This window comes from Ictidomys tridecemlineatus, chromosome 16 (assembly GCF_052094955.1).
Source record: "Ictidomys tridecemlineatus isolate mIctTri1 chromosome 16, mIctTri1.hap1, whole genome shotgun sequence".
In the NCBI taxonomy this organism is placed as follows: domain Eukaryota; kingdom Metazoa; phylum Chordata; class Mammalia; order Rodentia; family Sciuridae; genus Ictidomys; species Ictidomys tridecemlineatus.
In genome coordinates, this window is record NC_135492.1 from 53775726 (window position 1) to 53799983 (window position 24258).

At 55.5% G+C, this 24258-nt stretch overlaps 1 protein-coding gene across 1 annotated transcript; it reads left to right on the forward strand.

Moving 5' to 3' along the window:
• The first annotated feature begins 3280 nt into the window (after nucleotides 1–3280).
• Nucleotides 3281–24209, forward strand: Arl6ip5 (ARF like GTPase 6 interacting protein 5). The gene is made up of 3 exons (XM_078033623.1): nucleotides 3281–3547; nucleotides 21109–21326; nucleotides 23390–24209. Exons 1-3 carry the CDS (start codon nucleotides 3372–3374, stop codon nucleotides 23560–23562), a joined length of 567 nt encoding a protein of 188 aa, XP_077889749.1. The 5' UTR covers nucleotides 3281–3371; the 3' UTR covers nucleotides 23563–24209.
• Nucleotides 24210–24258: the final 49 nt, after the last annotated feature.

Consider the following 24258-nt stretch of genomic DNA (forward strand, 5'->3'; position numbering starts at 1 on the left):
TCCCCTCTGGATCATGTCTCTCAACCTCGACCCAGAAACCTCTTTTACCTGCCCAGACAATTCCACAGAAGGAAACCACTGGAGATTAAACCACTTGTTTGTCAAAATGAGCTCCTGTGGGCTAGGCCTGTAACAAAGCTGGTTTGGGGATGCCCTTTGATTGGTGGCAGTGAGCATCACACACACCCCTGTCCGATGGGCAGGAGCCTCAGGAATCCCATATCCTCTCATAATCATTTTACAGAAGAAGAAACAGGCCTAGGGATTGTATGGAGCTGGGCCATGATAATGCAAAGGCATCTGCCCTTCATCTGCCTGCTGTGGACTGACACCCTGACTCACAGCAGAGGCATTTTGATAGAGGACACCAGGCACACACTGGTTCAAGCTGACTGATTAGAACCAGCCATCTGCCCTTGACAGCAACAGAGATAAGAACATACAATAAACTTTTAGACTATCCACTAGGTTTATAGACAGACAGGGTGCTTCTATCTAGAAGCCCATATCCCCCATAGAAGCCCCAGGAAGACCTCTAAGGTAAATCTGTCCACTTCTGCCTTCCCCACCCTCAAAGAAGAGAGAGAGAGAATGGGGAGTACTGGTCACTTCCAAACAGTGATAAACAGACTCAGTATGTGTTCGTTTTTATTTAAAAGGGTTCTAAGCTGGGCCTGATGGCACATACCTGTAATTGCACAGACTGCAGAAGATGATCCAGGAGGATGGCAAGTTCAAAGCCAGCCTCAGTAACGTAGTGAGTCTTGCCTCGTCTCAAAATAAAAAAGGGCTTTTGGTCATGCAGTTTTGAGCAGCGAGGGGTGAAAGCTTCTGCCACACTCCCAGGCTCACAGGTCTCTGCTGCAGGTGTGGGGCTGGTAAGATCTGAGAGCCCCAGCCCTGGTCTTGGCCAAGATCTCTCCCTCACTTGCCCACACTGCGGCATCTTGGAATCCCTAAGCCCAGGGATCCCTCCCCTCCCTCTGACTTCCTGTAACTGAGCAGGAGGCCTGGAACGTCTCTGTTTAGCTCTCCTCCTCACAGTCCCACAGAGAGGAGTATTTCCGCACCTTGCAGGGTCCTTGGAGGCCAAGCAAGGCAGCACCTCTCTCCTGTCTTATCCCCCACAGCGCTTTCACAGAGCCTGGAAGACGCAGAAGATGGGTTGTATTGCGTAGCTTCTGCCTTTTCTCCCTGTACACCCAGATGCAACCCCAATAAAATGACAATGTGGATGTTTATTAAAAAGCACAGGAAACAGAGCAGGTTAAAGCACTATGAATACCACCCAGATAAATCACGGACCCGTTGTCATTACCAGTGAATGGCGTCTACCTCTGAGCATCTACTTTACACCAGGCACTTCCCAAACAGCCCCACCTGTGTGACAGAGATGTTCTCGCCCAGTTTACACGTGAAAATCTGAGGCTGGAGGGAGACTGAGTGAAGTCCCCAAGGTTGCCTGTCAGGGACTGAGGATCTGGAGTGATCATTTTGCTTCTTCTGACTTAAACTCTCTTATTTTCTCATATCCAAGAAAACGTGAACACTCAGGAACATGATAACATGAACACATTTTAAATGCCATTAAAAAGCAACACCAAGATGTCTCTTAGCACTGATTTGATTCAGTGACCAAAGTCCTGAACATCAGTAGTGATTTCCTATACTCTAAGTTCCTTAGCTGCTTTCAGAAAACAAAGGCAAATATATATATATATATATATATATATATATATCTTGTAGACCTTGCTTTTTTTTTTTTTTTTTTTTTTTGCTTTTCAATTTTTTGAAAGTTGGCCATCTGAGTGGATTTAATGTGTTGAAACAGTCCAACTGTCAGGTTTAGAGACTGTTGTATTGGGCACAATCATCTTAGAATTCTGTCTACCACACCATGAAACTAATCAAAATACAGTCCACCCCACCCCCATCATCCCATCCGTGGATTCAACTAACCACAGATGGAAAACACATTTTAAAATTTTGTCTGTTGTGAACATGTAAGGACATTTTTAGTGTTATTATCTTCTACAGCATAACAACTATTTATGAAATGCATTGCATTAATGTAATGTAAAGCATTTTTATTTTTATTTTTATTTTATTTTGTTCCATTTTGAGTACTGGGTATTGAACCCAGAGGGGCTTTTTACAACTGAGCCATATCCCCAGTCCTTTTTATTTTATTTAATTTATTTATTTTTTGAGACAGGGTCTTACAGGTTGCTTATGGCCTCACTGAGTTGCTGAGGCTGGCCTTGAACTTGTGATCCTCCTGCCTCAGCCTCCAAAGTTGCTGGGATTACAGGTATGTGCCACCATGCTCAGTTTTATTGTTTTCAGTATTATATAAGTGATCAACAAATGATCTAAAGCCTATAGGAGTATGTGTAAATACTATGCTATTTTAAATACAAAAATTTCAGCAGCTTTCAATTTAAATATGGCGGGGGTGGGGGGGTGGGTCCAGAAAATAATCAGATGCTGAGAGATGATTGTGCTTTTATTTCATGTACTTGATACAAGAGATTTACTAAGCCCGGCACAGTGGTGCACACTGTAATCCCGGTGATACAGGAGGCTGAGGCAGGAGGATTGTGAGGGTACCCAGCCTGGGCAACTTAGCAAGATCCTGTCTCAAAAAAATAAAAAGGACTGGGGATGTGGCTTGGTGGCTTGAAGCACACTCCTCCATGGTTAAAATCTCCAGTAGCAAAAAAGAAAGAAAAGGAAAACATATATTTATTGTAGTATTTGGCCCCTTAACTGAAAAGAGGCTGTTAATCTTAGGATGTAAACGACATACTGGGGAGCTGGGGCCAACAGAGTGGCTTATCACTTGGTTAAGATGGCACAGCAGTTCGGTCCTTCCGCCGTGGGTAAAGAGAAGGGAGGACAAAGAGAGAGAAAAGCCAACCCAGGGCTCGTGCTGTGCAGGGTTTCCTTCCCGCGTTGCCACTCTGATCTCCTGCGGCGACGCACCGCGGAGCAGAGACAGCGGGGGACCCGCCTGCGGAGGCGCGGGGACAGTGACCCCGAATTCTGAAACCCGCCCACCCTCCCGGACCGCTGCGGCGCCCGGGTTTTTGTTTTTCCCTGAAGACAGACACCAATCGCCCTTGCGGGCTGGACCCGGAGCTGGACCGCGGAGGAGGCCGCGGCCACCCCCTGCGCCCCGCGGCCGGCCCTGCGCCCGGCCATGCCCAAGCCCCGCGCGGAGCCAATGGGAGCGCAGGGCCCCGCGGCCGCCCGCCCCGCTCCCCGCCCGCCGCGCGCCAGCCGCAGAGCCCGTCGCGCCGACGCGGCTGTCACCTCGGCGTCACCGCGGCCCGGCGCGCGCTGGGCAGGCAGGAGCGGCGGCCGCGAGCATGGACGTGAGCATCGCCCCGCTGCGCGCCTGGGACGACTTCTTCCCGGGCTCCGACCGCTTCGCGCGCCCGGACTTCAGGGACGTCTCGAAATGGAACAACCGTGTGGTCAGCAACCTGCTCTACTACCAGACCAACTACCTGGTGGTGGCCGCCCTGATGGTCTCCGTCGTGGGGTGAGTGGCCGGGCGGGCGGGCGGGGCGGCGCGGGGCTGCAGACACTGCCCTGCCCTCGCTGCAGGCCGCCGGAGGGCTGGGGGGCCAGGCCAGGGCAGGACGGTCCACAGCTGCCAGGGGACACCGCCCTCAGCACCGGGTGTGCCTTCCCTGCCAGTCCGGAGGGCCTGGGGTCCTGGCTCAGGTCTGTCCACAGCTGCGAGGGGACACAGCCCTCAGCCACTGGGTGCGCCCTCCCTGCGGGTCAGCGGAGAGGCTGGAGGCCAGGCGAGGCGTTTCCGAGCAGACGCTGGGTCTCTGGAGGCCCTGCCACCTGCCAGGGCCTGGGCTCCTTCCCCGGAGGGCTGGGCCTGGGGCCCGGGAGCTGGTAGGGCACCGCTGCCCACCGGGGGCAGGGAAATTTCTTCTCCCCCTGTGCTGGGATCAAGCTCTAGCTGAGGAGATGTTTGTACAGGTTTTTAAAAATAAGAAGAAAATGGTGTAACCTTGTCCTGGGGCTGCCTGGGCGCCACCCAGAGAGGACACACCCAGAGTGTGTCCTAAAGGGGCATCCCGTCGGTTTGTCCCCTAAGCCTGCCAGACTCTAGGGCAAGGCTGACCCGGGAGCAGAGGGTGCCTGTCTGCTAGGGCACACGCCCCAGTGGGGGCAGCTCTGGGAGCAGGCCCCTGGCAGCTTCTCCCTGCCTGCCTGCCTGGCCACCTTTCCCCACACCTGATCCTGGGGTCTCAGTGATGTTGAAAAACTGCCCTGGTTTAATTAGGGTGGCGCACATGGGTACACACACACACACACACACACACACACACACACACATATTCTTCAGAAACCACACTGCTTTGCAGTTCACCCTCTGAAACATGCTTCTCCCACCTTTGCCAGATGGGAGACAGTGTTCTCCATGTGATTATCTCCTACACATCTTTAAAGAAAAAGCCATCCCAAGACTGAAAATGCAGGGACTCGCTTGCCCTTAAACAAGTGTCTGACATTTCTACTTCTACAGCTCTGCCTTGGAAGGAAAGTGAGCAATTCGCACTTGGAGGGTGTGGGAAAGGGTGAGCAGGATGGGGTGCTAAGTTGCCGCCGCGCTGTGAGTTGGCTACGTCCCTGTGCCAGGCCCCACACCAAGCTCCAGCGCAGCAAGATGAATCAGACTTGAATCCTGTCCCGGGGACACATGGCATTTTCTGACAAGCTCAAGGAGCAAAGGCACAGCACCGAGGAGGGGAGAGTTCAGTGTCCGGGTGTGGCTCAGAGTGGTCACCCTGCAGAAGCAGAAGGCCCACGGGTGGGAGCCCAGCGGTCTGTGGGCTCCTCCAGGGGGGATGGCTTGAGGTGGACCTCCCCCTAGCTCTGTGCTTCTTTTCTGAAACTCATTTAAAAGGAAAAAAAAAAGAAGAAGAAGAAGTAGAAAGTAAGTTTTGCGTTTGCTTCCTTTTCCTTGGTGAAGAAGACAGAGCCTGTCTTATCTGGTGATCTAGTTATGTGGGTGTTTTCTTCAGGCAACTCCAAGAACAGAGACAAGGCAAAGTTTGACACACATCAGTCAAATGTACAAAAACAAAGAGCATTTTCTTATCTTTTTTTTTTTTCCCCCAAAAGTCATGCTGACCAAACCAGACGCAAGCTCAGGCAGCCTTGCAGCTTTGACTCACTGCAAGGCCAGGGCCGGCCCCTTGACTAAATATAGCTCCCCCCTTGTGGTGCCCGAGGCCGGTGACGCTGCCTCCGGTTTGGGGGTGTTGGCTCTTCTCCTTCCAAGTAGAAGATGTTAACTGCTAGTGACATTTTCGAAGGAAAAAGTGAAAAGTACCCATGGCAGTTTTTATTATCCCTATTTTTTAAAAATTTACCATAGATTTAGGGCAGTCATTGTAAAAAGTTCTTTTAAAAATTGAGTGTGTGTCAAATGGTAAATGCCCTTCACAACTCAACAAAAATTTAGTATATAACCTTTAACTGTTTTCTAGCACCTAAAAATACGTACTCTATAGTCCCCCCCCCCATCATTCTTTTCTTTCATTACAAACAAAAACAAGAAAAATAAACAAGTATGGAGGGCTCTGGGTGTTGATGACTCAATCATCTGCATTATGTGAGAGGACCTAATAAGTCAAGGATCACTACTCTAACACCTGAGGCTCAGAGAAGTTAAATGAGTTACTCAAAGTCGCAGACCCAGGCCTGTGCTCTTAACTACCGTGACATCTCGCAGTCATGAGGCTTGGCATGCTAGTTGCTCAAAGCTGGAGGAAACCCAATACCTTCAGGGCCAGGTTGGTCAGCTGATTCTGGGCCTTCCACATGCTGGAGAGAACTCTCCTGTTCTGCAGGGCAGCAGATGGGCGGGTCAGAGCTGCTGGAGGCTGCTAGCCTAGCTCCTGAACTCGCCCTGGATAGTTCCCCTGACCCAGTTGTTGCCCAAGGCCAGGACTGTTTGGAGGTGCTCACCTGGAGGAGCCTCGGGGGCAGCATTGGAGGCCTGTAGCCTGGGAGACTCTCTGATGTTGGAAAGGAGGTCAGGAGAGGATGGAGGAGGCCACTGGTCAGGATCACAGGAAGGGAGAGGCAGCCCCAGGACTCGACCCAGAAACACCGGGAGGACTCTGCTCCCCGGTGAAGATTGAGAGGGCTCAGGAGGGGACAGATCTGGGTGTGAGGTCCTTATTGGGCGGGGCTTGGTGAGCCTGGTCTTCCTCCTAAGAGGGAGGCTGGGCAGGCACCGGAGCCACAGCAGCGCAGCAGACGGTGTGTGTGAGAGGAATCGCAGCCCAGCCTGTTAGCGCCTAGCCCTCCTGGAAGATCTCACCTCTTGTGCTCCGTGAGTAGTCAGGTAGTGGTTGGAAACAGACTGAGTTCAAGTCCCAGCTGCAGGACACCAGCTATGCACCCTGTGCTGAGCCGAGTCTCTGACGTGGCTAATGGTGCTTCTGCAGCTGGCCCACTCTGAGGATCAGCCAAGTGCATCAGGCCAGGCTCTCAGAGCAGGGCCAGCTGCCCCGTCTCTGCTCCAGAAAATGTTTTCTCCTATGGTTGTCTCTGTTGGCGTTACCAACGAGGGGGCTGAGAAATGCAGCCGTGCCTTCTATTTATCCATTTATTTTGGTACCAGGGATTGAACCCAGGAACACTTAACCACGGAGCCACACCCCCAGCCCTTTTTAGATTTTATTTTGAGACCCGGTCTTGCTAAGTTGCTCAGAGACTCACTAAGTTGCTGAGGACGGCTTTGAACTTGTGATCCTCCTGCCTCAGCCTCGGAGCCATTGGGATGACAGGGGTGCGCTCCTGTGCCCTGCTCCAGACAGCATTCTTATAACCTAGACTCCATCCACCCCAAGCCCTGCCTCAGCTTCCTCACGCACCTGCAGACTGCAGCCTCCTCTGGGTCACCTCTCAGAGGCCACGCCCCTTTCTCCCTCCCACCAGTGTCATGGGGCCCCAGCCTGTGCTTAGAGCTTCCTGTTACCCCACGGGGTTTCAAGTGTCTCTCTGCTCTGGACTCTGGACTCCTCAGAGGCCAGGCCGCAGGCTTTGGTGCTGACAGCTTTTCCTTTGCTTTGTGTTTTATGGTTGTGATTGTGGTTCCCTGCATCCTGAGGCTGCCGTGTTGCACATACCAACGTGGTGAGTGCAGACAGGGTGTGGAGGCCAGACCTCCGCAGGGCCATGGGGCAGCTCACAGGAGCATGCCAACACATAGCTGAGGCAGCACGCTCCCACACGGATGGCCACTGGGTCATTGCCCGGGCACTGTGCTGTGTATGCATGGGTCAGCGTGATGGCAGCTGTGTCAAAATTAACTTAAGGAGATTATGTCAGACTGCACTGCTCTGTTTTAAGACCCTGGTGAGGTACTCTGCGGTCAGGCTTCTCCACCTCAGCACTGTGGACATTTGGCACTGTGTAGACTTGTGAGGGGCCGTGCCGTGCAGTGGGGTGCTTAGCTGCCTCTGCCTGCTGCCCCCCAGCCACACACCCTCCAGTCACCACAGTGGAGGTTCTTGCAGATGCCACTGGTGATTGAGAACCACCTGAAAAATCGGGCGATTCCTGCCGTCCACTGAACACCAGTTCCTTCGTAACAAGCTACAAAAGCAGCTCATAATTTTCTCGTAGGGGAGGGGTGAGTGGCCTGAAGCTTCACCTAGCTCCCACCTGTCATGTCCTCTCCCTTCCCTTAGTCTGCCTGAGGTCTCTCCTGGTTCTGCAGACTCTGTTTTTTTGTTTTCTGACGGAATGCTGATCTTGACTGCTCTGGAGTTCTGCTGCTCTAAAACAGGGATGGACGGAAAGACTTCATCAAGACCAAGTACATGAGGGCTTAGTGAGCAAGGGCAGCCCCGGTCCCGCTGCTGTGTGACATCCCAGGCTGTGAGCCCCTCTCCTGCCCATGCCTCGGGGGCTCCCTTAGGCAGAGGTGTCGGGGATGTGTGCCCTTTGGTGTGTCTGTTGCCACTTCAAGCTGTCTTCCTTATATAACTTCCTTCCTGTCGGGGCCTGCAGGCCTCCCTGCAGAAGGATCTGAGTGACTTATAAGAAACGGCCCGAGTAACAAGCTAGCCAGTGCTGTTTTGCTGAAAGCAGCCTCAGCTCCTTCCAGTGTCGAAGGAGAATGTGACGACTTCTGCATCCTGGGCATGGGACATCTCGGCACCAACATGCTGTGTTCATACCGTGCACAGCAATCCGAGCCGCTGCCTCTTTTTGTAAAGTGAAAAATCAAGGCGACAGTTAATTGTACTTGTAGTGTAAGTAACGAGCATGTGACGCGCTGCGGGAGCTTCTGTGCACTTGGTCGAAAGCCAAAAGATTTTAACTGGAAAATCCTATCCAGAGCGGACCGGGGACCAGCAGCAGTCTGACCTGTCAGCTTGTCAGAAATGAAGACTCTCTGACCCTACAGCAGACCTCTCGGGTCAGACCCCACCTTTTAAGATGATTCCTGTGCAGGTTAAAATTTCAGAAGCACTGCTCTGGAAGAAAAGAAAGACTGGCAGAACTTAAAGACACACACCGAACGTCCAGGTGAACCTTCAGAGATTCTGAACATGTACTTGAGGCCAGGGACCGGCTGGTCTCCCCCCCTAACTGCCCACACTGTTGAGATACATGCCTCCAAGTTCAGGAGGAGAGCCATCGGCCCTCCTGAGGCCCCTGACGTAAGAAGTGTAAAAGCTCAAGTTCAGGTGGCTAAAGGTGCTAACAGTAGCTGGGTTCATTGCCAGGAGGTGAGGTGATTTTTCATTTAAACCATATTGCCCATTTTCTGAAGCTGTTGATGAGCTAAATCTAACAGAATACCCGACCCTTAGCATCTGCACCGTCCTGCCCACCTCACTCTCAAAAATCCCTCTCTGCCACCAGAACCCGTATTTTCTGGTGCAGCTCTAGAATCACCGACCACACACAGAAGTTGTACTGAGTAAATGCATCTGCTGCTCCTCCCGCAGACAGGGCACACCTATCCTCCGGGCCACCTCGGGTCTGCCCTGAGACAGAGCAGTGTTGCAGCCCCGTGAATGAGCCAAAGAAACCGCCACGGGGTGGTCTGGCTGGGCAGGTGGGCAGGAAGGTGGGGCTCCACAGCTGCCCCTTTGTCACCCGGGTGGCAAGGGGTTTCTGGAGGGCTCATCATCCTGGGTTGAAAACCATGTCACCGTAGTGCTCTTCAACGTGAGCATGGCTCTGCAATATGTCGCAGCCGGCAGCTGTGGGTGTCTGGCATTGAGAAGTGCTCCCAGGGTCTGTGCTTTTAAATGCTGCCAGGATGAGGAACCAGGCTCCAGGTGGCTGGGGAAGAGAAGGACAAGGCAGCTCCGGGGGGCACTGGACAGGCCTGCGGGAAGCATTGCCCAAGGAGTCTGTCCAGGCTGAAGCCAAAGGCAAGCCTTTGAGATTCACCAGCTGCAACTGCAGTTTTACTCCATCACCCTCGAGTGTGTTGCTCCCTTCCTTCCTTCATTCATTCAACTTCCCAGACCCTGTGCCAGGAGGCCTGGGGGAGAATGAGACTGTGATCCCAGCCTCATTCCTCTACAGTCCAGAGGGGCAGCAAGACAGCTCTGGAAACAGTAGAAAGGATTTACAATCAAATACAGCAAGCCCACAGAAATACACCCCCCCACACACACTCACGCCTTTTCCCACCTGGCTCACCCTGTGCAGTTCCAAATTCCAGAACTCCTGGGTGTTGGGATTAGAGGGGACCCTGAATGTGTGGACCGGGAAAGGGCTGTTCAATTTTACTTTTGTCACCCGCAGCTCAGATGGCTGCTACTGAGCACCTATCTAGTGCCTGACCCATTGAGGCCCCTGAGGGTAGCTAGCAGGGAGAACAGCTCTGCCCAGCCTTCCCCAGCCTCCCAGGTAAAGGCCCTCCCTGTCCTGGCCTCTCTAATTGCACTTGCCTTGTGGCAGGAGATGGATTCCTTCTGATAGCTCATGCGTTTCTTCTGAGTGCAGGGCTTTAAGAGGTCGATTAACACCGGGTCTATTAAAAAGTCTTCATCTAGTAAGAATTGGATTTCATTAAATCATCTTCTGACACTTTGTAGTTCACTCTTCTTGGCTCCTCCCCACCCCAGCCCTACTCGGATTGGTAGTGCCTGTTTCCGTTCCGTAGGGAAGGGCTTACGGATTTTCTAGGTTAAGCGTGCAAATGAACGACTCATCACCCGGATTCCCAAACCCCTCTCTTAGAAGGCAGAAGCTGTCCGTGGACTTCGGGGTACAGCACTCTGTACAGGAACCCAGTTCTGAGAGGCCAAGGTCCAGTCCTCGGCCTGTCTACTTCAAACCAAACGGAGGAGCGGCACTGTTAGAAATCCATAGGACTTCCTGTTCGACCAATGGGTTTCTGTCCTTTGTCACTTATCTTCAAAATGCCCACCCTGACCCCTCCTCTGTCTCTTGCAGTAAGTTTGCTTTCTGTTTCAGAGAATGCTTTCAAGGCCTGAGATTTTAGTCCAAATCTGCAGGCCAGCTTCCATGCTGCAAGCATTACCCAAGTAGGTAGGATTTCTCCCCCATTTCCCTTCCATTAAGCACTGGCTAACGGAGGCACCGGGCAGGCAGACGCCCATTTAAAGCAGAAAACCAGAACGTGGTTCCTGCTTCTGCTGATCCGCTTTGCAGCTGTGGGTACGACTTCTGGTCTTAGAGGAAGAGAGGGGACGGCTGGAACTGAGCGTGGGTGCAGGGAGGGGGTCACACGTCCCCAAGCTCATGAGCAGTTGTCCAACCCCTGTGTTCTCTGTGGCTCTGTAAGAACTTGCCGTGCAGTAACGTTCTCAAGAGCTTTCCTTTGTAAACTTTACTCAGCTGAAAGCATTCGGGGAGAAGAGTTTGCAAACAAACAAACGTCTTCCCACACTAGTTCTGAAAAACTCCAGGTTGTGAGTGACGCTGAGCCCAGGCGGTGACAGATACTCTGGAGGGTTCAGCATGCCAGCCTTCCGGCCTTGGCCTGTGTTCCAAATGTGCTGTGACGAGAAGTTTCAGAAGGACCTTTGCAGCCCGGTGAGGTCCACTGCCAGGGCCGGTGTTGGATGTGCCACCTCTTCTGACTCGGATCCAAGTTGTCGTTTATTAAAAATAAAACAAGCGGTCGGCGAGAGAAGCGCAAAACGAAACTTGGAGGTTATGTCCCGTATGAGAGTGCCTTGAGGTGCCAGCTGCTGTGGGCCGTGGGTCACTGGATGTGGGTGTTGCATTTGGTGGTGCCGCGGTGGACCTAGGGCACCATTAAATATCTGCACATGTGGAGCACACAGTAAACACGCTGGGCCTCCCTCATGTGACTGAAGAGCCGGGCTCCTGTCCCACCTGAGCTTCTCTGAAGTCTTCTTTACCCCATGGTCCTTGGCACATTTACTCGAGACTAATTCGCGTCCAGAGCCATATTTATCCTTCTTATAGTCAGGGGGCGATCTTGCCAAGGTGCTGCCCTGGGAAACCAGGACAAACACAGGAGGCTGTTGAGGTCCAGGGAGGGACCCAGAGGCGCCTGCAGAGGGACGGGTCTCAGGGCAGGACTCTCCCTGACCCTCAGTGTCCCTTCCTGCCACAGGCCCTGCCCCATCCACTCCCCTGCGCTGGTCACCCCTTACATCTGCATGGGAATTCAGGTGATTTTCCCCACTGTTGATTCTCACGGTTGCCCTTAATCACAGCTCTGGGAGGGGACAGAGACAGGGAGTCCTTCCCTAGCACTACTTAGTGCACAATGAGAATAACTGTAGTTTGTCCAAGGTGAACCTCATGTCACCTGACCCATGGCCGGAGAAGCTGGCCGAGTTATTTAAGGGAAATTCTTTTGTGGGGCTACTGGGGTTGAACCAGGACATTACTCTACCACTGAGCGACACTCCAGCCCTTTTTATTTTTTTCATTTTGGAGCAGGGTCTCGCTAAAGGCTGGCCTCGGATGTGAGATCCTCCGGGCTCAGACTCCTGAGTACCCAGGACTGCAGGCCTGGGCCCCTGTGCTGGCTCGCTGACCATATGTGATAGTATGCGAATGTGCTGGATTCTGAAGCTCCTTTCTCTGAACACACGCTTACTGGATACCTGCTCTGTGTCAGGCAGGGTGCCAGGTGCTGGGGCCGAATATGTCACGGTGCCTGGCCTTACGGAGCTTCGCGTCTAGGAGGGGCCAGAGACCTCTGTTCAGTACACACAAATAAACGTGAAACTGCCCCTCTGGTGAGCACCTGGGGAAGAGGCCTGTGTGCTGTCCCTGTGGAGGACACGGACAGCAGGTTGGCTGTGTGAGACTTGAAGGGTGTTGGAGGGGATGGGGGGTCACTCCTGGGCATAAGAAAGTGAGTTCTGGGGAGCGGTGGGCTGAGCACAGCCAGGAGCTGGTGGAGGGCGGAGGCTGGCCAGCCTCTATTTGACTAGTGAGTCAGGATTCCCCAGGAACCACATTGCAAAAGTGGCTTTTGAGGTTGGAGAACTGACCTCTGTGCAGAGCTGCCTGTGCTTGGGAAATACGCCCTGGGCAGCTCCTGTCGCCCTGTGGCCTTGAGGGCCTGGCCTTGAGGATCGCTGAGCTTTGGTTTTCAGCTCTGGGTCGGTGGCCTTGGGCACTGACTCCTTAGTTGCTCGTGTGTGTAAATGGAGGTGAGTTTTCAAGATGTCTCCAAGCTCTCAAACTGTGCCTGGCCCAGATCCCCAGGGCCACCGGTGCGATAGATAAGACCAGCTGAATCATGCCAGCAAGTGGAGGGTGTGTGTCCACAGCCTCTGACAGGCCACACCCTCTCCCAGCCACTTTCCCTGGGAGGAATGAGCTGGCCCAGGGACTTCCCAGCATGATCCTCAGCTGTTGACCCCAACTGCAGGGACAGGTGGCTTGGAACGGGGAGGAGGCCCCAGAGCTGATTGCAGGATGGGTCACAGTTGGCAAGTGGCCCCACCCCGATTCTCTCTCCCTCCTCTCGGGTCCCTTGGACCATGTTTCTTCACCTCTCTGGGCCTCGGTGCTTTACTGCACAGTAGGGCTGACTCATCCTTTAAGACCCAGTTAAAAAAAAAAAAAAGTGTGGTGGAACTTTGACCACTTCTGCAACCATGAAGGATTCCACCAGAGTTTCAAACTATTGCAGAAAGGAACTCACAATGATCTATCGGAATGGGGTGATTTATACCCGAGTCTCTTGACTCAACAGAAAACACATTGCAGGCTTGGAGTTGCAGGAGGAGGGCCCGTGTCCTGCCCTCTCCTCCCTCTCTCTCCCTTCCCTGTCTCCTCTGCTCCCTCTCTCTCCCTTCCCCGTCTCCTCTGCTCCCTCTCTCTCCCTTCCCTGTCTCCTCTCCTCCCTCTCTCTCCCTTCCCTGTCTCCTCTCCTCCCTCTCTCTCCCTTCCCTGTCTCCTCTCCTCCCTCTCTCTCCCTTCCCTGTCTCCTCTGCTCCCTCTCTCTCCCTTCCCCGTCTCCTCTGCTCCCTCTCTCTCCCTTCCCCGTCTCCTCTGCTCCCTCTCTCTCCCTTCCCTGTCTCCTCTCCTCCCTCTCTCTCCCTTCCCTGTCTCCTCTCCTCCCTCTCTCTCCCTTCCCTGACTCCTCTCCTCCCTCTCTCTCCCTTCCCTGTCTCCTCTCCTCCCTCTCTCTCCCTTCCCTGTCTCCTCTGCTCCCTCTCTCTCCCTTCCCTGTCTCCTCTGCTCCCTCTCTCTCCCTGTCTCCTCTCCTCCCTCTCTCTCCCTTCCCTGTCTCCTCTGCTCCCTCTTCCTCCCTTCCCTGTCTCCTCTCCTCCCTCTCTCTCCCTTCCCTGTCTCCTCTCCTCCCTCTCCCTCCCTTCCCTGTCTCCTCTCCTCCCTCTCTCTCCCTTCCCTGTCTCCTCTCCTCCCTCTCTCTCCCTTCCCTGTCTCCTCTCCTCCCTCTCTCTCCCTTCCCTGTCTCCTCTCCTCCCTCTCTCTCCCTTCCCTGTCTCCTCTCCTCCCTCTCTCTCCCTTCCCTGTCTCCTCTGCTCCCTCTCTCTCCCTTCCCTGTCTCCTCTCCTCCCTCTCTCTCCCTTCCCCGTCTCCTCTCCTCCCTCTCTCTCCCTTCCCTGTCTCCTCTCCTCCCTCTCTCTCCCTTCCCTGACTCCTCTCCTCCCTCTCTCTCCCTTCCCTGTCTCCTCTGCTCCCTCTCTCTCCCTTCCCCGTCTCCTCTGCTCCCTCTCTCTCCCTTCCCCGTCTCCTCTCCTCCCTCTCTCTCCCTTCCCCGTCTCCTCTCCTCCCTCTCTCTCCCTTCCCCGTCTCCTCTGCTCCCTCTCCCTCCCTTCCCTGTCTCCTCTCCTCCCTCTCTCCCCTTCCCTGTCTCCTCTCCTCCCTCTCTCTCCCTTCCCTGTCTCCTCTCCTCCCTCTCTCTCCCTTCCCTGTCTCCTCTCCTCCCTCTCTCTCCCTTCCCTGTCTCCTCTCCTCCCTCTCTCTCCCTTCCCTGTCTCCTCTCCTCCCTCTCTCTCCCTTCCCTGTCTCCTCTGCTCCCTCTCCCTCCCTTCCCTGTCTCCTCTCCTCCCTCTCTCTCCCTTCCCCGTCTCCTCTCCTCCCTCTCTCTCCCTTCCCTGTCTCCTCTCCTCCCTCTCTCTCCCTTCCCCGTCTCCTCTCCTCCTCTCTCTCCCTTCCCTGTCTCCTCTCCTCCCTCTCTCTCCCTTCCCCGTCTCCTCTGCTCCCTCTCTCTCCCTTCCCCGTCTCCTCTGCTCCCTCTCTCTCCCTTCCCCGTCTCCTCTCCTCCCTCTCTCTCCCTTCCCCGTCTCCTCTCCTCCCTCTCTCTCCCTTCCCCGTCTCCTCTCCTCCCTCTCTCTCCCTTCCCCGTCTCCTCTCCTCCCTCTCTCTCCCTTCCCTGTCTCCTCTCCTCCTCTCTCTCCCTTCCCCGTCCTCCTCTGCTCCCTCTCTCTCCCTTCCCCGTCTCCTCTCCTCCCTCTCTCTCCCTTCCCTGTCTCCTCTCCTCCCTCTCCCTCCCTTCCCTGTCTCCTCTCCTCCCTCTCTCTCCCTTCCCTGTCTCCTCTCCTCCCTCTCTCTCCCTTCCCTGTCTCCTCTCCTCCCTCTCCCTCCCTTCCCTGTCTCCTCTCCTCCCTCTCTCTCCCTTCCCTGTCTCCCTCTCCTCCCTCTCTCTCCCTTCCCTGTCTCCTCTCCTCCCTCTCTCTCCCTTCCCCGTCTCCTCTCCTCCCTCTCTCCCTTCCCTGTCTCCTCTCCCTCCCTCTCTCTCCCTTCCCCGTCTCCCTCTCCTCCCTCTCTCTCCCTTCCCTGTCTCCTCTGCTCCCTCTCCCTCCCTTCCCCGTCTCCTCTCCTCCCTCTCTCTCCCTTCCCCGTCTCCTCTCCTCCCTCTCTCTCCCTTCCCTGTCTCCTCTCCTCCCCTCTCTCTCCCTTCCCGTCTCCTCTCCTCCCCTCTCTCTCCCTTCCCCGTCTCCTCTGCTCCCTCTCTCTCCTTCCCCGTCTCTTCTGTCCCCTCTCTCTCCCTTCCCCGTCTCCTCTGCTCCCTCTCTCTCCCTTCCCCGTCTCCCTCTGCTCCCTCTCTCTCCCTTCCCCGTCTCCTCTCCTCCCTCTCTCTCCCTTCCCCGTCTCCTCTCCTCCCTCTCTCTCCCTTCCCCGTCTCCTCTCCTCCCTCTCTCTCCCTTCCCGTCTCCTCTCCTCCCTCTCTCTCCCTTCCCCGTCTCCTCTCCTCCCTCTCTCTCCCTTCCCCGTCTCCCTCTCCTCCCTCTCTCTCCTTCCCCGTCTCCTCTCCTCCCTCTCTCTCCCTTCCCCGTCTCCTCTCCTCCCTCTCTCTCCCTTCCCCGTCTCCTCTCCTCCCTCTCTCTCCCTTCCCCGTCTCCTCTCCTCCCTCTCTCTCCCTTCCCTGTCTCCTCTCCTCCCTCTCTCTCCCTTCCCTGTCTCCTCTCCTCCCTCTCTCTCCCTTCCCTGTCTCCTCTGCTCCCTCTCTCTCCCTTCCCTGTCTCCTCTCCTCCTCTCCCTCCCTTCCCTGTCTCCTCTCTCCCTCTCTCTCCCTTCCCTGTCTCCTCTGCTCCTCCTCTCTCCCTTCCCTGTCTCCTCTCCTCCCTCTCTCTCCCTTCCCTGTCTCCTCTGCTCCCTCTCTCTCCCTTCCCTGTCTCCTCTCCTCCCTCTCTCTCCCTTCCCTGTCTCCTCTCCTCCCTCTCTCTCCCTTCCCCTGTCTCCTCTGCCTCCCTCTCTCTCCCTTCCCTGTCTCCTCTCCTCCCTCTCTCTCCCTTCCCTGTCTCCTCTTCTCCCTCTCTCTCCTTCCCTGTCTCTCTCCTCCCTCTCTCTCCCTTCCCTGTCTCCTCTCCTCCCTCTCTCTCCCTTCCCTGTCTCCTCTGCTCCCTCTCTCTCCCTTCCCTGTCTCCTCTCCTCCCTCTCTCTCCCTTCCCTGTCTCCTCTCCTCCCTCTCTCTCCCTTCCCTGTCTCCTCTCCTCCCTCTCTCTCCCTTCCCTGTCTCCTCTGCTCCCTCTCTCTCCTTCCCTGTCTCCTCTGCCTCCCTCTCTCTCCCTTCCCTGTCTCCTCTCCTCCCTCTCTCTCCCTTCCCTGTCTCCTCTCCTCCCTCTCTCTCCCTTCCATGTCTCCTCTCCTCCCTCTCTCTCCCTTCCCTGTCTCCTCTCCTCCCTCTCTCTCCTTCCCTGTCTCTCTGCTCCCTCTCTCTCCTCTGTCTCCTCTGCTCCCCTCTCTCTCCCTTCCCTGTCTCCTCTCCTCCCTCTCTCTCCCCTTCCCTGTCTCCTCTCCTCCCTCTCTCTCCCTTCCCTGTCTCTCTCCTCCCTCTCTCTCCCTTCCCTGTCTCCTCTGCTCCCTCTCTCTCCCTTCCCTGTCCTCCCTCTCCTCCCTCTCTCTCCCTTCCCTGTCTCCTCTGCTCCCTCTCTCTCCCTTCCCTGTCTCCTCTGCTCCCTCTCTCTCCCTTCCCTGTCTCCTCTCCTCCCTCCTCTCTCCCTTCCCTGTCTCCTCTCCTCCTCTCTCTCCCTTCCCTGTCTCCTCTCCTCCCTCTCTCTCCCTTCCCTGTCTCCTCTGCTCCCTCTCTCTCCCTTCCCTGTCTCCTCTCCTCCCTCTCTCTCCCTTCCCTGTCTCCTCTCCTCCCTCTCTCTCCCTTCCCTGTCTCCTCTGCTCCCTCTCTCTCCCTTCCCTGTCTCCTCTGCTCCATCTCTCGTCCTCCCCGTCCTCCATGGACTGCCAGTGAGTGAAGCTCCTGACCAAGCGCAGTGGCCGCGTCCACAGGAAGGATGAGGCCGGGTTTATGGAGACTCCTGTCCCTGACGCGCTGGGGGCTGTGTGGACGGTGTGACCAACAGCACACTCAAGAACTGCGCCCCAAGTTCCTGCCCTGGAAAATGGACTCGCGTGGTGTGTGTGCGTGGTGTGGGGTGTCAGAGGTGTGTGTGTGTGTGTGTGTGTGTGGTGTGTGGTTTGTATGTGTGGTGTGTGTGTCTGTATGTGGTGAGTGTGAGTGTGTGTGGTGTGTGGTATGTGTGTGGTTTGTGAGTCTGTGTCTGTATGTGGTGTGTGTTTCTGTGTCTGTGGTATATGTGTGTGTCTATGTGTGTGGTGTATGTGTGTGGTGTATGTGTGTGGTGTGTATGTGTGTCTGTATGTGGTAAGTGTGTGTATGTGTATGTGTGTGGTGTGTATATGTGTCTGCATGTGGTAAGTGTGTGTATGTGTATGTGTGTGGTGTGTTTCTGTGTGTGGTGTGTGTGTCTACGTGTGTGTGTCTATGTGTATGTGTGTGGTGTGTGTCTGTGTGTCTGTGGTATGTCTGTGTCTGTGTGTGGTATGTGTGTGGTGTGTGTCTGTGTGTGTGTGTGGTGTGTGTCTGTATGTGGTAAGTGTGTGTGCGTGGTGTGTGGTATGTGAGTCTGTGTGTGTGTGTGTGGTGTATGTGTGTGGTGTGTGTTTCTGTGTCTGTGGTATATGTGTGTGTCTATGTGTGTGGTGTATGTGTGTGGTGTGTATATGTGTCTGCATGTGATGTGTATGTATATGTGTATGTGTGTGGTGTGTGTCTGGTATGTGTGTGGTATGTGTGTGGTGTGTGTGTGTGGTGTGTATGTGTGTCTGTATGTGGTAAGTGTGTGTATGTGTATGTGTGTGGTGTGTGTCTGTGTCTGTATGTGGTATGTGTGTGGTATGTGTGTGGTGTGTCTCTGTGTGTGGTGTGTGTGTCTACGTGTGTGTGTCTATGTGTATGTGTGTGGTGTGTGTCTGTGTGTCTGTGGTATGTCTGTGTCTGTGTGTGGTATGTGTGTGGTGTGTCTCTGTGGTGTGTGTATGTGTGTGGTGTGTGTCTGTGTCTGTATGTGGTATGTGTGTGGTATGTGTGTGGTGTGTCTCTGTGGTGTGTGTATGTGTGTGGTGTGTGTCTGTGTCTGTGTCTGTGGTATGTCTGTGGTATGTGTGTGTATGTGTGTGGTGTGTCTCTGTGGTGTGTGTATGTGTGTGTGTGATCTTGCTCCAGGAGCACGCGGGCCCCAGGGCGTGGCGCAGTGTGCATTCCCCGTCTCAGGACGATGCTGCATGTAATCAGAACGTGGAAGAAAATCCCGTGGCTGGGCCAGTTTTTTCCATCTTGGAAACTCAGTTACTTTCTAATCATAGCTCGCGGCCGGGCGCGTGGTGAGCCAACTCCAGCCCATAGGAGGCTCGCTCTGCCCTTCCCCTGAACGCGAGCGACAGGAGCAGGTGGAAAGCCAATCTGGGATCGCATGAGTCAGGCGCGACTTTTCCTGTCCTTTGTCCAACAGACCTTCCGCCTGGATGTCCACTCTGCATGTGCAGAGGGAAAGGGGAGCTTGCTGGGCAGGGTGGCCAGCCTGTCCTCACAGTGACCTGGGGGGCTTAGGCTGGGGGATCTCCAGTGTGAGACCAGCCTCAGCAACTTAGCAAGGTCCTAATCAATTTAGCCAGACCCCGTTAAAAATATATATATAAAAGGACTGGGGATGTGGCCCAGCAGTTAGACGCCCTGGATTCAATCCCTAGTACCTCCCGACCTCAAAAAAGAAAGGAAAAAGGAGAATCTGGACATGGGTCTCATGACGTCATCTTGAACGGTTGTTTCAGTGAGTATCTGGAAAGACGCCCGGGAGACGTTGGGGCCCTCCGCCAGGCAGCCCCCGTTTGCAGTTTACACAGAGGCTTTTCCTTGGACTTCAACGCCCCCCCCCCATCTGTGTTACCTTGATCTCTGCTTCGCAGCACAGCTGAGAAACATTTCTAGGTCGTTGCCAGGTCCAAGTCAACAGGCTTCCAGAAAGGGCTGTGTTTCTTTGTCATTTTTTAAAGATCAGGCGTTTTTTAGGTATTCAGGTAACTCGTGACCTTTGCCAAACTATTAAATAAAAATAAGGAACCGGGAGTGACCCCTCGGCTCCCCTACCCGGGACCCACCGCCGTGTTTTGGTCTCCTTGCTCTCTCCCTCCGGATGTTGCGTGTAGGAGAGGGGTGGGTCGGGGAGGCTGCGGGGCCTCTTCTGCTCAGGTTCCGGCCCCTGCTAATGAGGATGTCATTCCTGCCGTTTTTCAGGCCTGTTAGGACATTTCTGTCTCTCTCTAATCAGTTCCAGGGTTATATCAGAGACAAGGTATAAACCAGGTTAAAATAAAATAAGAACAGCAGTGCAGCGGCCAGGTGGCCTGGGGCGATTCAGAGGTGGGAGGGAGCTCCGGGCGTGGGGTGTTGGGCATCCTGGGGGGCCACGTGCTGCAGGCTGGCCCTGAGAGGGTCTGCTGAGGAGCGGGGGCACTGGGTCTGGGTTGCAGAAGGCACAGCTTCGTGGTGGTGCGTGAGCTGAATCCCACCTTGGAGAAACGGGCAGGTAGGTGGGGACCATCGTGCCTAGCTGGGTTGTGGGTGGAGGACTGGACGCTTTCTTATTTCTATGTTCTCTTTAAGTGTTCACTTTGTCTCTGATTACAAAGTCGTACACCAGTGAGAGCCGTTCCTCCCGTGGGCCGACTCCCCTGGACGATAACTCCCTCTCAGGGAGAAAAGGGGTTGCTGTCGTCTAGTCACCGTCTTCCCGCATTATGAAGGACCCTTTCAGCTTCTTAGAACCGCTCTGTGCACCGGAGCTGGGGTGTGGCTCAGTGGTGGCCCCCTGGCCTGGCCTGTGCCAGGTGCTGGCCGTGGTCCACCTCCAACCCTGCAGGCGAGCAGACGAATCAATCAGTCGGTAACAGCCGCGGCCTCTTCTTGACTCTTGAGTCGGAACTCGAGTGCTCCCTGGACAGGCAGGTCGCAGCCGAGAGGCCACTTACTCAGGAAGCTCGGAGAGAAACGCAGGCAGGTGGCAGTCTGCCCCGGGCCTCTGCCGCAGGCTTGCCCTAGAGAGGGTGAGGGCTGCGGCCACGTGGGGAGCATGTGTTCCCTCTGAGTGTGAAGGCCGAAGGCGCTCCAGCCCGCTCTCAGCGAGGAGGAAACTGGGCCCGGAGCACCTGGATCCTCTCATTCCAGGAGGAGCAAGGCATGGCAGGTTGTCTGGATGTGTTTTGAATACCTAGAGGGGGCTTCAAGTACAAGTTTTAGAAAACACTGTGTCGGTGGGCCTGGGGCTGCAGCTCAGTGGCAGATCACTTGCCCTGCATGTGTGGGGCACTGGGTTCGAATCCCAGCACCACACACAAAAATAGATAAATAAAGCTATTGTGTCCAGCTACAACTAAAACAACGACAACCCACTGTACAGGAGAAACAAAAATGTGCCTGCAGAGTGTATCTGGCCCCCGGAGGCCCTCGTGTGGCTGCTAGTCTACACTCAGCCAACGGGGCCCGTCCTGGGAGGACTGGAAGGTGCCCCGAGAGCTGGGAAGCACAGCGCCCTGCGTCCTCGGCCCAGGGGGGCGTGATAGCCGGGCACACCGCCCCCCAGAGAGGCCTCAGACTGCGACTCTGGGCCTCAGGAAGGTGGGGGCCCCCTGGCTGGGAGCCCGAGGCCCCGGCAGGGAGCTGGGCGTCATGGGTTCTTATTAGAAGTACTGACCGCGTCCACTCCACGAGGTGAAGGGCTAAGGTTCTGATTCAGGTGAAGGGCTTAGTGCTCCCCTTCCCCTCCCCCTCCGCTGCCCCCCGTGCTGGGCCCCTGGCTCACCCCTGCCCCCGTGTTGCAGGTTCCTGAGCCCCTTCAACATGATCCTGGGAGGACTGGTGGTGGTGCTGGTGTTCACGGTCTTCGTGTGGGCGGCCCACAATAAGGACGTCCTGCGCCGCACCAAGAAGCAGTACCCCACGGCCTTCGTGATGGTGGTCATGGTGGCCAGCTACTTCCTCATCTCCATGTTCGGGGGAGTCATGGTCTTCGTGTTCGGGATCACCTTCCCTCTGCTGCGTAAGTCGGCCCCGGTTTTCCTTCTTTCTTTCTTTTTTATTTATTTATTTATTTTTGTGTGGTGCCGGGGATGGAACCCAGGGCCTGGGACCCGCGAGGCAGGCACTGGACCAGCTGAGCTCTGTCCCCAACCCCTGAGTGTCCTTTCTCCCACGTCATAAGGAAAAACGAGCACCACTGTTCCCTGGGGTCACCTAACCCGTTGGCCCAGCCCCTCTGGAGGTTCCTACAATGGGACATCGGGGCCCAGTGGCTCCTTGGTGCCACTAACACGCGGGGACACAAAAATAAGCCGCGCTCCCAGGAGCCCTGCTTTAGTCACCACCTTCGCTGCTGTGACCTAAAGACCTGGCCAGCACAGTTGTAGAGGAGGAAGGCTTATTGAGGGCCTCACGGTTCCAGAGGTCCCGGTCCACGGACAGCAGGCTGCGTTCCTCGGGGCTCGAGGGGAGGCAGGACCTCGTGGTGGGAGAGCGTGGCAGAGGGAAGCAGCTCACGTGGGGATCAGGAGGCAGAGAGAGACTCCACTTGCCAGGTAGAAATGGGTCCCGAAGCCACAGCTCCCAATGCCCACCTGCTCTGGCCACCTTCAGCGGCCACCCAGTTAATGCCCAGTCAGTCACTGATGGGTAAAGGCTCTCGCCACCCAGTCGTTTCTCCTCTGAACCTTCTGGCGTTGCCTCAGGCATGAGCTTTTGGGGATACTCTTATCAGAACCGTGACAAGCCCCGAGTCCTACATCAGGACCTGGCGCAGCCTCGCGGGGCTCCAGGTGTGTCTGGTACTGCGGCCGGCCGCAGCCTGCCCACCCTTCACATTGGCCTGACGCAGCACTGAACATGCCCCTCTTACTGAGATCAGTCTTAGTGCCCGAGGGTGGGTAAGTCCACGAGAATACTGCACCCAAGCACTCCGGTTCTGGGGAAGACGTGCGTCCCGAACTCGGACTCCACACCCTGGCAGCCTGAGGTCGCGGAGGGATAAGAACCCTGTCTCATCGACAGAAATCTGGTGGAAGTTCTAGTGCATTAAGAATGGTAGGAACGTCCCCTGAACTTAAAATAGCATCCTGCCTGTGCACCCCGACCGGCTGATCTGGGGTCTGGTGAGGTTAAGCTCAGAGCCTCTACGGGTGGATCCTGAACCTTGGAGGACAGAACCGGTAAATTCAGACTTTGTGAAACTATCTTCAGCTTTTCCTTAGGTGGTAGAGGCTCGTGGTGAGTGGTTGGGTTTGAACCAGACCCTCACTTTAGCACCCTTGCGTGACCCTGGGGCTGGGATGCCGCTCAGTGGTCAGCGCTTGCCTAGCACGAGCCAGGTTCTGGGTTCCATCCCCAGCCAGCACCACAAAAAATTAAATAAATATGATCCTACGTGGGTAGATTCTGGAGCCCCACCTCATTCCTCATTGGAATCTGGGGTGTGGGGAATGGGGTCTGTCTGTCTGCAGACTCTGCCGTGCCTGGATGTGCAGGAACGTTGGGCGGCCACTGGTGCAGGTCACATGACAGCTGCTGGTCAGATGGGCATTGCCTTAAAATACAGGTTCCCTTAACTTCAGGCTCAGGGTCAGCAGGTCCAGGAGAGAAGCCGACGAATCTGGTGATGAATAAATGGCAGCGGGTGGGCAGCTCCTAATGCTCACCAGCCCTGGAAAACTGACCCCAGGAGACACCTGGAGGGCAGCTTGCCCTGTGTGCTTCCCCAAGGGAGCACGCGGTGTCCCTGAGGGAGCAGGAGTCCCTGTCTGGAACACCTCGGCACGTGGGTTTCTGTTGGGTTGGATGCACGTTGAATGCCGTGGCATTTAAGTAGCGTCTGCAAGGAGAGGGTGTCCGGATGAAGGGAGCGGGGTGGCTGCCAGGTGCTAGACCTTGCTACTGAATTCCAGGTTCTGCCGCACACGCAGAGATGGGAGCTGCAGGGAGTCGGAGCGCCCATGGGGGCTGGGCCCAGGGAGGGCTGGCTGCAGTGTGGCCGCGCCGTGGGGGCGTGGAGCGGCAGAGGAGCGGCCGAGGAGGGCTCTGACTCTGTGCTGACCACGGGTCCCTTCTTCGCAGTGATGTTCATCCACGCCTCGCTGCGGCTGCGGAACCTCAAGAACAAGGTGGAGAACAAGATGGAGGGGATCGGTCTGAAGAAGACCCCCATGGGCATCGTCCTGGACGCCTTGGAACAGCAGGAGGAGAACATCGGCAAATTCACCGAGTTCATCAGCAAAGTGAAGGAGTAGCCGGGAGCCGGGCTCTGGGCCGCAGTCCCCCCGGTCCATGCCCGCTTTCCTCCGTGTCTGAGCAGGAGGTGCCCGTCTTACCAGCCAGCTCTCTATGGCAGCATGCTCCACGGGCGTCCTCCTACCAGCCCCGATGGTACCCAGGGAGGTTCTCAGACACCATAGGAAACCACCCTCCTGCTGGCCTCGGGTTTCCCGAGTGTCTGTGAAAGGCACCCGTGGACTCCACAGCAAGCCAGCACCACGGAGCGTCCAGACAGCCGGCCGACCCCGCCGGGCTAGCCTGCGTCCCCTCCCGCACCCCTCGAGAGCCCCCCGGGATGGCCCACGTGGGGTGTAAACTAGCTTAGTCTGTATTGTCACTCTTCTGAAATCAGAGGCCATCTCTCTCACCTGGCCACCTGTTGGACGTGCAGCGAAGGCTGGTCAAGCCAGTTCTTTCTACTTTGTTTACGAATATAAAGATAGCTGTTTAGGATATTTTGTTAAAGTTTTGTAAGATTTTTTTGGAAACGCTCGTCCTGTTTCTTTTCACCAGCAGGTGGGTTGCTGCAAACTTAATGTCCTCTTCCCTAAGGTGGTTACCCTGGGTAGCCCGTGTCACCCTGGACAGACTTGTTAAAAGACACAATAAAACCGAACTTGAATTCTGTGTGTTGCACATTTTTTTGTAAAGAGAGAGATGAGAGAGAGAGA